This window comes from Lissotriton vulgaris, chromosome 2_1 (assembly GCF_964263255.1).
Source record: "Lissotriton vulgaris chromosome 2_1, aLisVul1.2, whole genome shotgun sequence".
Classification (NCBI taxonomy): Eukaryota; Metazoa; Chordata; class Amphibia; order Caudata; family Salamandridae; genus Lissotriton; species Lissotriton vulgaris.
Window position 1 is genome coordinate 844,769,973 of NC_141687.1, and position 12,193 is coordinate 844,782,165.

Genomic DNA, 12,193 nt, shown 5'->3' on the forward strand with positions numbered 1-12,193 from the left:
CTTGGCAGAGGTACCTCTCAGAAAATCAATTTCTGCTTCTGCCTCACACAGATGTTCTGTCCTTCGGGGTCAGATTCTTGAAGGTGGGGACTCTCTATTTACCTTGTCACTTGCAGTCAAAGCAGTAGGTGTTGATGTATGTCCAGCCTAGGAGCAGGTAGGAATGGATGACCATCAATCGTCCCTAATGGAGCAGATCTATTTGAGGATCAAAACACCAACTCCATGATGGGAAGGTTATGCTCCTTAATCTGGCTGTGTGCACGGGTGTTGCAATTTTGTTTATTTCTTGACTTTAGATCCAGGTTCTCATGCTATGCCCACTCTTCTGCATGTTGGTAACAAAGGTGGGCACATGAGCAATGTTGCTCACTTACTGCTGTGTGGAATGTTGTTGGATCTGCTTTCCAGTCAACACTCCTTCTGCCATTCACTACTTTCCTTCGCTCCAGGGACAGGCTGGCTCTGGGAATTAGTGAAGATTAATACTTAGCTAGACCGCTTTTGAATCCTCAAGGGCCTTTCTGGACCCCACAATGCCACCATGCGCACCTTGACCAGATTCGGTTGCCTGGGGATATCGAACCAATAGCTCAGTAGCCTCCTCAACTATAATTAGCTTAAACTGTTTATAAAAATCATGTGAACTTTGTCATTAAAGCCCTCTCTTGATCCCTTGCACGGATAATGAGAGTATGATCACATTATCCCTGCAAATTCATACATGATTGTTGTAAATGTGATGAAAGCCACCCCTTGTGCAGTTCTGCTGGGTGCTGAGAGAGTAAATCTAAGAATGTAGAAAAGAGGCAGCTTGGAGGTGTGGGAAAAGATATGCCCTTTGGTTAGGTTGGATATTAGAAGGGACCTGTTTGAACACCACACAATAAGAATTTGTGCAGAAACCTGAGAAAGGTTGAAGAAAAGGACGTGAGCTTAGAATACCCCATCAGACTATGGAGCAGTTAGTCGGTGAACTTCAGATCGTTGAAAGTAAATAAGAGAGGTGAGTAGGGGAAAAAAATCAGAAAAAGAGGTTTACGGAATTAGTCTTGTAGGCCCATTCCAGGACGGATTACTATCCCAGTTATTTTATTTATGTGGGAGTTGGCAGCCTAATAAATTGTCTAATCTGGTCAGAGGTTCAAATTGTGAGCAGCATTCTATTCCAAGCTGGGTGCTCTGTGTCGAATTAAAACATAAAGAGGACCACTGAGCAGCAGCAGAGTTGGCAAATATATTAAAACATCCTGGTGCATCTGAAGGGCATTTATTTGTAGAACATTCAGGTCAAGGAAAGAATGACCTCGGGCAAATCCATGGCTATTACTTGCTTGGTTGTGTGCCCAGTATTTGAGACGTTTAGCACATTTTAAAGTGAACAGTGAAATAAAATGTCGGTTCTGCACCACCTCTGTGTCTTCCTATTTGTTGGCAGGACATCTGAACAGCAGGAGCGTGGAAGGCTGATAAAACCTCGCCACAGAATTTGAATGATGAGAACGATGGGGAATGACCTTGGTATACAACACACACCCTAGATATAAACAGCAGTGTGTCCATGTGACTGCTATTCCTCTGAATCATGAACATGATTTTGTGTTTGTATTTTGGGTCATATGACGGTGTGGCTAAATACGGCTCAATATATGGTGGTCCAGGGGCACACAGTATCAATTCTTTGAGTTTTTTTCATTCGTGCTGGCAGTATGTTTGTCAGGCAAACAGTTGTCTAATGGGGGGTGATTGTTGTGTAAGGAGGCACTGGTGAGTTTGGTCAACAGATTGTCCACTCAGGGCCACAGAGTACAGAGTCTGCAGAAAATGCTGATATTAATCTGACTGAATTGGAATATCATATTCAGATATTCGCACACCCTTGGCTGGAAAACTCTGTAGTCTACTTGTCTCTTGTGGTGGTTGAGGTTGACTCTGAAGCAGAGGCCTGCCACCCCAGATAGCAATCTCAGTTGGTCACTAAGGCAGGCGTTGGAAAAGCTCACATCCCGAGGGCCACACAGACGTCATATCAAGGAAAAAATAGAACCTAATGAGACGATGCACTAGCATTCATTGCAACATAATCAATAAAGATTACACCTTCCTCCATACTTAGAAAGATGACAGGGATAGCCTTCCTTGCGTATTTGAAATACAACTTTATTATGGTCTAAACAAAAAAGAAACTGGATTCGCTTCTAAATGTGTTGTACCTGCATCAGTCATTAAATTAGATGTGGAATGTAACGGGTTAAGTAATTGCAGTCCAAAACCTCTAACTGCGCAGGTCCAATATTCAAGCACGATCTTCTCTGATAGATAATAAAGTGGCAAACATAATTCATCATCAATGTCTCAAGACAGTCGCCTATGAAGCTAGACCTCTGACGATGGGCTTTAGCTCCCTTCACTGATTGTAATCCTTACCTATCAATGCACTGATATGGGCAGTCTGTAAATCTTGCTCATATTGTGCTGACACTGCTGGGTTCTTAGCATCTTCTGATGGTGCAAGAGCGGGCATGGCTGCAAACTCCAACTTGTATAATGCAACTAGCTTTCTTGCAAGCTAAAGCAGGGTTCCTCAAACTTGAAGTTTCTTTCAAAAGATCTTTTGTAGAGCTGCCTCTTTCTGTGGTAGGCCATGAACTTTGCTTTCACTTTCCTTTCTAAAATATTCACTTTATTGCTGCACACTACAAGGGGATGTTTTCTTTCACTCGCACAGGGGCTCAATGGCAATGTAGAACATTTTTGTATATGACTCTTCATGTTATGTCATGCAGAATAATGGCACACTGGTCTTGTATATAGTAGCCATCTTGTAGACTGCCAAATTATTCCTACCCGACTGTATGCCATGCATTGAATTTGATAGGGCCTCAGTTGATGTAGAAAACCTGAGAATGGACTTCGGCATTGAGTGAAGCAACATATTTCTTGTCAAATTTTCCAGGCAAGTAACGTGCGAGAAACTTAATTTAGGCAGTACTGCCATCCGCAACTAAAACAATCTTGAGTTGGATCTGTGGTTCTGCATGGAAAGCCGTGGGGATTTCGCATAAAAGTCGGATAGTCCAATAGAAGTTTTTTGGGATGTAGGATGTAAGATGCATTGCATCGTTGGTGAAGTTTGGCTACATGTAATGCAAAGCCACAGAAAGTGAGAAATATAAGTTATATCAGCATGAGGAAAATGATTTAAAAAGGAAGGATGTATTGGGTATGGCCTGCAGTTCTCCTATCCACTTTTGGAAAAATGTGGTACACCTTGTTTTTGCAGTGTTGTGGATTAGTGCATTAAGGACACAGAATTGGTATGGATAAGGAGGCCAGTAGGATATTGAGGAGATTAATATTGGATGACTTCACAGATACATCCAGCCTTGAAGGAGGTTTATGGTTGTGGTTTGCAGATTCAATCCAGTCTGTTTCTAGATTGCTGCACACCACCGTTGCTGTGCTGCCCACCTCCACTTCGTTCGGCTGAGACTGTTTCCCAGCACCGATCAATAATGGAGGTAGAGAATATGCAGTGGAACAATCTCTGGATAGGAGCATGTGTCCGTGACCTTACCACACTGTATCCTCATAGACTCTAGGTGGGATAAGAGCTGTGGTTGAAGGTGTGAACTGTAATGGCTTATTTATTGCCCCACAGGGTTTGGAGGGGACCAGAAAGCCATGGCCATTAACTGGATGCGTAGAAATGTAATCGGAGAAACAACAATTTGCTGTAAACAGAAAAGTAGCATGTCAAAAAAAAAGGAAGATAGTTTGACTTCTCATCTCTGTTCTGACGGGATTCAACTTTCTTACTTTAGGACAGCAGCACACTCAGCCAAGATGTTGACGTGGTGGGCAGGTTCTGTAGGGGCGAAGAAGATAACCTCTCAGCTTGGATCTTCTGCTTTGTAATGGAAAATCCATGGGGAAAATGTTATAGCTTCAGTTATCTTGTATGTTGACTTTAAATTACTAAGAGTATTTAGGGTTACAGGATAGTGAAACTTGAAGATATACAAGTTCTAGCCGAAATACATTTGGTGAGGGGTGGCACATCCAGCATTAGAAAGAACTAGTAGGTAAATAGAAAGGAAGAAGTGCAGTGGGGTTTCTTAAGGATCTGTAAGCCCCTGAAATTAATTAAAAGACATAAGATATAGGGAATTGGAAAGGGTGAGGGTGGTCAGCTTTAAAGAGTTTATGCGGTGCCCCGCTCCCTGTTCTACAACTGGAGCCAGATGGCTCGTGAGAAATTGACAGGCCTTGCAGTTGGGCATAGAGTAAAAACAGAAGTTAGTAAACTTTTCCTGGTTAAATAGTTCTCGGGGTTAAGTGTTACGGAGACACCTTTAAGTGCCATTTGCAGATACATGCAATCCAGTTATTTAGATGTAATCTTACAAAATGCTTATCCTGTTGATTACAGAAATATTGTGTCATGCTCCTAAAAGAATGTAGCTTAATGGCTCTAGTGAAGTGGAAAAGATGATATTGTGCTATTTTTGAACTGACACTTTATAAAAGTATTTATCAAACTCCAGTATGGATTTGTTGATTTTTGATTTTGCTCTCCGTCATTCAGTCTGGCGTGTAATTTAGTTTTGCTATCGTTTGCTGGAGCCTTACAAGAGGCATTTTGGATTATTAAAACATCTGGTAGGATTTGGAAGAGGTGAATAAGGTTTTGGGGTCAGAGGGAGGGGGGGTGTTTGCAAATGAAAAAAAAATGCCAAAATGAAAACCTCTTGGAGTAGATAATTTCCTAGTTTGCTTCACCCCGGAGCACTCTAAGTTTCTTGTACCAAATACCCCTAACTTGGCCATAGCTGTAAATATCTTTCTCCGGCCCCTCAAAAATGAGAGGAGTCTTATTCCCAGGAAACACCTGAAAACTGTGGTGCATGCCCTAGTTATACCTAGACTTGAGTTTGGCAAATGTTTCCTGCTGGTACATCTCAGTCTCACCTCACCCCATTGAAAGCCTTTACTCATACAGCAGACAGACTAGTCACATCTACGAAAAAATGCAACTGGATTTTCTCCCTTCTTAGAGAGCTACCTTTAAATGCCAGGATTACCTGGAAGTTATGTTGTTTAGTCTGTAAAGCAATAAATCCCCAATTTGTTCATAGGAAACCGTTTTCCATTCTGTTGTTTTTCTCAATATGCTTACTGTCCCTACCCTTCATCTGCAAGGTAGTTCACCCTTATTAACCACCATTTAGAGCACTAATCCTAAGGGTTAGGAGTGGGATTAACAAGAATTCCTTTGGTGGTGGCTGCGTTTCATTTATGGAAACCGGAAGTTGAAAAGAGTATATCACCCTTTGTTATTTATTTATTTATTTATAAAGTTATCTGTTCTCTCTTTTGGGTGCACCACAAACTCTTGGATTTCTGGGGCCTCCTCACCCTGCCCCAACCCCTGGGATCAGAAGTGGCCTGCAGGAGTCGGTCCCATCTGAAGAACATCAATATTGCCTGGAGGATATGGCTCAGGTTGAATCGTTAGGTGCAGAAACTAGATTACCACCCTCATCCCAAACCCCTTTTCATTCCTCCCCCCATCCCCTGGACATAGTCCCACTGTTCCTTTAAGACGGGGTGTGCTGTAGCGTAGGCTAGGAGGTGCCCAGTGCGGGTTTTATACCGCTCAAGGAAAATGACACTAGACCCCCTGCAGTATGGATCATTAGGGTCATATTTGTTACACTTCAGTTCTAGATCAAAGTCATTTGTGGGATAAAAACAAATTCTAAAGGCAATATTTACAATATGCTATCATCAGTAATACAACTACAGAAATTGCATTATCGGCCTCTTTTAGTCACATCAAGGCAAAACTACCCAGACTCCCTTAGTCTTTCTGGAAAGTATGGTCTCCCCAAGTTGGTATGTGACTAGAGCCCACTCTCCCAATATGCTGCTCCTGCTGAGCCTACACCTGAGAAAACAACACAGAAGGAAAATTCCCCATTGTGTTCATCTGTGTTACTGAGCAAATTGTTCATAGGTACATTTTTCCCATTCAGTTATGTGTATCAGTATACTTAATCCCGACAAGGGGGCAAAGAGGTTTTTTGTCCTAATTATCTTATCAGGTACATGCCTTAGCTGTCCTGCGCCTCCACAGTACTTGACCATTTCAGCATTCAGCCCACAGTTGTGATACATTCAAGGCCCCTTGATGGTAATACCTGCCCCAATTCTTTCTGGGAATCACAAAAGACCATGTCAGCAAAGTTTTCAGGAACAGTTTACTTAGCCAGTTAAATTCCCACAAATTAAATTCTTGTAGTCCTTTTCTTCCACAGAAGGTGAGGTTGTTTTCTCCAAGATGGGGAATTATCAACTCTGAAGGCTGGAGCCCCTCTTGATTCTGCACTTTCATAGGTGTCCTTAAGCAGTGTGTATAGCGCATTTCTCTAAAGCCACCACTTAACCTGTATAGTCAAAACCAAGCGCTCTACACCCATGGTGGTCATTGCCCAAAACCCCAAGGAATGTAGTAATAAGTCCTGGAGATCAATACAACAAAACTGCCCTGTTCTTATGAATGCACAGTGTTGTCTAAAATGACTACGGCCACATCATAAATTAATTCCGGAGCCAGGCCACTGAGCAGTCTGGGGTTCCAAGAGCCTCCAACAAGCCAAAGATTGGTTCACCATGACATGATTCATCTTGGAACAGGATTACTTCCACATCAAGGCCCTCAGTCCCTTATATCACTCCTGGAATCTTGCCATCTGCTCCTCCCCACCTGGACCCAAAGTGGCTCACTGAAAAGGGAGGGAGGTGAAGTGGGGCGGAGGGGGGGTTTTCTCAAGAACTTTCTTTAGTGATTGAAGGGGAGAGGATGTAGCCTTACGGCTAAAACGGTCGACCTCGATGCTAGGGAACGGGGTTCGTGCCTCGGCAACGACTCAACATCCTGTGATTCTGGGCAAATCACTTAATCCCACGTGCCGAACAAAAAAATTAATGTGTCCGTCTGTAACGTAAGTGGTGCTTATGTTAAGCACTCTGATACCCGATGCCTCGGGTCTAGTTCGCGCTATATAAAACTTTTTAAAAAAAGGTAAAGGCCAGAGTAAATCATTGGGTGTATAACTCGGAACAACACCAGCCACCCACCTCCACACACCTCCCTCCCACCCTTTTTTATCTGGTGCATCCTTAAGACTGGGCCTGTGGCAGCATCTGCCTAGCCAGAGCACACTACAGATTGAGGTGCCCATGTTTTAATCTCGAGTCTCACAGCCGCTCCTTCTCCGGGGCTAGGACTTCAGCCTGGGACTCGCTTTCCATTAACATCAAGACCCAACCTTCTTTCTTCTCCTCCAAGAAGCTATTCAAGATGCATCTATTCAATTTTTTTCTAGACAGAAGAGATCTGTCTATTTTGCGGTCTTTCATTCTGTCTATATCTTCCCTAAGCATTCCTTTGCTACATATTGGTAATGATTTGCTAGCTTTTAACTGTGGGACATCCACCGGCGGACTCTGTGTTTGGGTCTTTGTCCTGCGATGATATTTTTGTCATTTGTTTTTTTATTCCAACCCACCTCTCCCACCATCATTGCACCACATACCTTTTTGATTGCTGTTCCATGTTGCTTTGAAAGAGCAGCCTCATGTTTTTACAGGTGGGCCACAACCTGGATGTGAACCTGGCCTCCCGCTGTCTCTCTCTTTTGTGTTTTTTTTTCTTCTTTTTTACAGGGTGATCCACAGTCATCCGAGGTGCTCTCCAGTTAGAATCATATGAGCATCACTCGAAAGGGACTTTGGCTCCGTTCACATGTTGGGAGCCAGGATTACATGTTTTGATTGGGGATAAATTGTGTATTTCCACAAATAAAATGCTTTCACTCCACTGCAGCTGTGATCACTTTATTTATCTAACTGGCTGAGGTTGAACTTTCATTGTAATGCTGTAAAGGTGCCTTACATAACTAGATAATGTATGATTGTTTTCTGTAGCAGCAGCAGAGATGAGGAGGACCGGCATTAATTTGCATGGATGTTTAGGTTTGGCTTGACAGTGCAAGTGTCACCTTACTTTTTAACTTCCACCAATATTCTTTTACTGTTCTTTGCTTGAACTCTATTGCATTCCTATGCTATTTACTTGTAATTCTTCACATTAACAAACACCGTTCCTTTAAAGCTAGACCTATTGGCATTGCCAATGCTTGTTTTTTTAATGGTAGTGCCCTCCCAAACCCAGGTTCTTGCCTGGGGGTCCTTCACATTTCCCTGCGAGTAACTACAAAGATGTTTAATTACACAATGCTGCAATGGTGCTAAATGTCCGGCCCAATAGAGTATGCATAAGGAAGGTTGCATACTCTTGTTCACTGATGTCTGTTTTCAATCTTTTGATTACTGTGCCATCTGTTTGATTTGCTTGGCTTTGTTTAATGTAAACCATGTAAATGCCTTCTGGTGTCCCATAAAACATAGAAAAATATGATCAAATAAAAGTCCTATAAAAGAGTTAACTGAACCTCATCAATGACTGCTCTCTCGCTCGCTCTTTTGCAGGATTATATGCAGAATGTCCATGGGAAAGAGATCGACCTCTTGAGAACTACTGTGAAGGTCCCTGGAAAGAGGCCGCCGCGGGCCACCTCTGCTTGTCCACCGATTTCCAGCCCTAAAACCAATGGCCTCACCAAAGACATCAGTGGGCTGCAGATCTCTCCAACTACTGGTAAGAAAGACTCCTGTCAGCACATGGTAAAGATCTGCGTGTTCAAACCCCAGTATGTATGAAGCAGCATTCACAGCTTGCAGTGGGGGGGGGGGGCGGTGGTATTTCTTATGCAGGCTGTGGGCGTTGCTTGATACCTATAGAAAATCCAAAAGCCTGGATTGAATATTGCTGTCTAAGTAGATAATAATGCTGACCTTTCCCTTAAGACCTCCATTCAAGGACCGTACCCCATTTCTGTGATTGCTCATAACAGACTGTGTTCCAATGCGGTGCACCGATTGCCATGGGAAGACAAAGCTGTTCAGTAGCAGACTCTTAAACCGAGGAGCAATCTCATGAAATGTGTCTTGTTGAGTGAAAAAAAGTCTCCCTTATTCCAAATTATGTCTGCCCTATAGGGCAGCAAAGAAGCCAGACCGCATTTCCTTGGTAAGACAAGTGAATGTTCGGGCCGTAAGCCCCTCTAGTTCACATCTCTGCATTGTTTGCTACAGCTAGTCATGGCACCAGGTTACCTAGTACAGTAGAACGAAGACGGTGCACAAGACGTTAACTTGTTACTGAAAGGTGAGTCATTATCACATGAATGAGAGCTTTGCCAATAATAACCCAGTGATCGTAAAATAGCATTACTTCCCATTTCCAAAAGTCAAAATCTGAGTTCCTATCTATCAGTTCTTACTATGCTATCCAGCATATTTGCAGGGCTCTCCCAGGACAGCTTTAAGAATTCACAAAATCTGGATTAAAGAGGATAATAGTTAATACTTGTCATGATCCCTGTCCGTACTACCAAGTATGTCCAGCCAGTCAGAGGGCTTAAAATGAGAAGTTTAACCTGTGTTGTATCTGTATGGCAAGCGTTTTGAGGAATCCAGGGTCAGAACACATAGCACTACTGGGAGGGAGAGGCATAGCCTCTCTACACATAGCTAAATTCCTGTCTAACCAAATGATTTTTATGTTGATGTCCTGTGTGTGCTAGTCAGACATAGGTGGCATATTTCCTGCCCCTGAACTACAGACACTGATTTTGGTTACGTTGCTTACGTTGAGAAAAAAAAAGTTCAGAGACTCGTATTTATTTAGACACCCACCTTCAGTACTGCTGATTGCCAAGACTACTTGGTTTTGAATCCAGCTCATGTCAATCACGCTACACTTCCTGTCTCTTTATTTCTCTTGTTGGTTCTTTTAAATCAGTGAATTCGCCCTCTGTCACTCTTTTCTGTTCTTTTGCTTTCATATTTTCTCTACCTCTTCTGCGTTTCTCTCTCTTACTCTGGGTCAAAGTCTGATGATGACAAATCTTGGTGCCCACCACCTGCAGACTGGCACAAATTAAGCACCGTCTGGCTTGGGTGATGTGACTGTGTATTGGAATTAAGGGTCAGTGCAGAGTAACAGGTCATGCTTTATATTACTGTTCACAAGAGTGAAGCTTAGTCTCCACTGAAATACATTCACTGTAAGTCATGTTCGCCACTTTAGTTTCTTAATCCTCATTGTGACCGGGTGAAATTGGTGGCAGTTCTGGCTGCTGCTGTGCGGATCAATAATAAACTAACATGCATTAAGGCATGGCGCATTCTGCACTCCATATTTAGAGCTTCAATTCATAGGAATGTCATTTCGTTGTTGTGTCCCATTAGCAATTTGTAACTTAACAAGGGCCGGGTTACCTGGCCTACCCAAATGTTTGTAGGCAGCATATAATTCACTTTGGACCTCTTTTTGCACTGCTTACAGGTTTGTGAAAAATGTTCCTATGCTATGAGATTGACATGATTTGCACCCCTGATACTTCTTTTCAGTTCCAATATAAGGCAGAAGATTAACTTATTTAGTGTCCAATCCAGAAAGCAATAGCATGTCGACATGCAAATTGTAACTTTTGTAGCATGAATCCTTTTCTTGATTCACATGCTGTGCGCATCTATCCCGGCATATTGTGGTCGAGTCCGAAATCGTATCTTGTCCTTCTCTTTTTTTTCCTCCAGAGTGCGGGTGTTGTCGACCACCATTTTGTGATAAGTCCATTCCCTATGTGACATCAGATGGCGCCCTTAAAGCTCCTGTGCGTGGCCACCATCTTCATATTCTTTTTTCCACCATTAGATCTAGAAGCACTCTGGAGGAACCCCGAAGAATCTTGGAAAATTTGTAGATGGAAGGGAGAGTCGACTGAAAATCACTGACTACCACAAGAAACACCGAAGACCAAGGTGGGAATACTTCAGGACCCCGACTGGGGGACACAATCGTTGAGGACCACGTGGCTGGAGAATGCAGAGGAGAGGGGCAGCTAAGGGTTATGGAGAACATCCCCTATAAATACTTCCCAAACTGCCACTTCCAGTTCGCACAGAGGTATCCACGCAGGGTCTGTTACCTGTGTCTCCCCAAGGATCACAACCTCGAAGAATGGGAAGCCTGTACTGAATTCGTACCGAAGATTCCCAAGATGAGGCTGAAACAGCAACTAGCACACTTCACCATGACAGGTACCCACAGACCACAAGAAACCCTGAAAGACCTGTGCCTCTCCAGTGACGGAGAGGAAACCATGAAGAAGCCGAGCCAGCACAAGGCGGAGAGTCAGACGCTAAAAAGAACCTTGTAGATGTTGAAAGAGCACAGGCCCCAAAGATGGCAGCAAGAGATGCCTAAAAAAGACCAAGTGGCAGAAGGGAACGAAAGACTCTAAAGTCCCAAGAGCCACCTCAACGACTAAACACTTGCCGACCGAAGGTGGGCATAAAGACAAAGAGCAGCCTGGGTCTTGACCAAAGGACACCAATGGGGGCAAGCCTTCAAACCAACCCTCAATGCCAGCCAGTGCAAAGGAAAAAGACAAGAAGGCAAAGTACAAAGAAGCGGCTGCTCTGAAAAGGAAACAGTACTTGACCACCAACGCTGAATGCTTGCTCGAGGTAGTGAGGAAAGGACGCCAAAATAGTGACATTCCTCCAATGTAAGGAGGAGTTCAACGCCTCCTTGGAGGGCATTCCACAGCCAGACTATACCCTCAGAGTCTAGGGAATTAGATGATGACCTACCTGACATTGAGGCTCCTTTCACCCCGCAGCCACTCGAAAAGGAGCAGGAAGACCTTTTTGATGACTAGTAGGACGAACCTTCTAATATGGAGAGGCAGAGGCTAGTTTGATCACGAATTGCCGTATCTTGATGCACAATTCTCGAAGGAAGGTGATGTCAACTGTCCCTTGAAGCCCTCGCCCCCGAACAACCTGTCCTTGTACAATACTCTAATGAAAATGGCTTCAGACTGTTTGGGGTCCAGCTCAAGGAAGAGAGGTAGAAATCATGCTTCCTCCTCGAAAACCTGATGTCATCACAGAAGGCGAACCTGTATCTACCTATGCTTCCCAGCATTCTGGACCAGGATAAGGAAGCTTTCAAGGAACTTGCAAAGCTAGAGCGGTTACTCCTCGAGTGGAGAAT

The 12,193-nt window shown here is 43.5% G+C and overlaps 1 protein-coding gene and 1 pseudogene across 5 annotated transcripts in view; one reads left to right on the top strand and one right to left on the bottom strand.

The window, feature by feature from the left end:
- The window catches only part of AGAP1 (ArfGAP with GTPase domain, ankyrin repeat and PH domain 1), a 1,113,642-nt gene that overhangs the window by 777,002 nt on the left and 324,447 nt on the right, over positions 1–12,193 (top strand). For all 5 annotated transcript variants that reach the window (XM_086956296.1, XM_086956297.1, XM_086956294.1 and 2 more), the window contains one exon: positions 8,557–8,725. In XM_086956296.1, coding sequence (XP_086812422.1) covers positions 8,557–8,725 — 169 coding nt within the window. The remainder of the gene's footprint in view (positions 1–8,556; positions 8,726–12,193) is intronic.
- Positions 2,408–3,116, bottom strand: LOC147731276 (GTP-binding nuclear protein Ran-like; annotated as a pseudogene).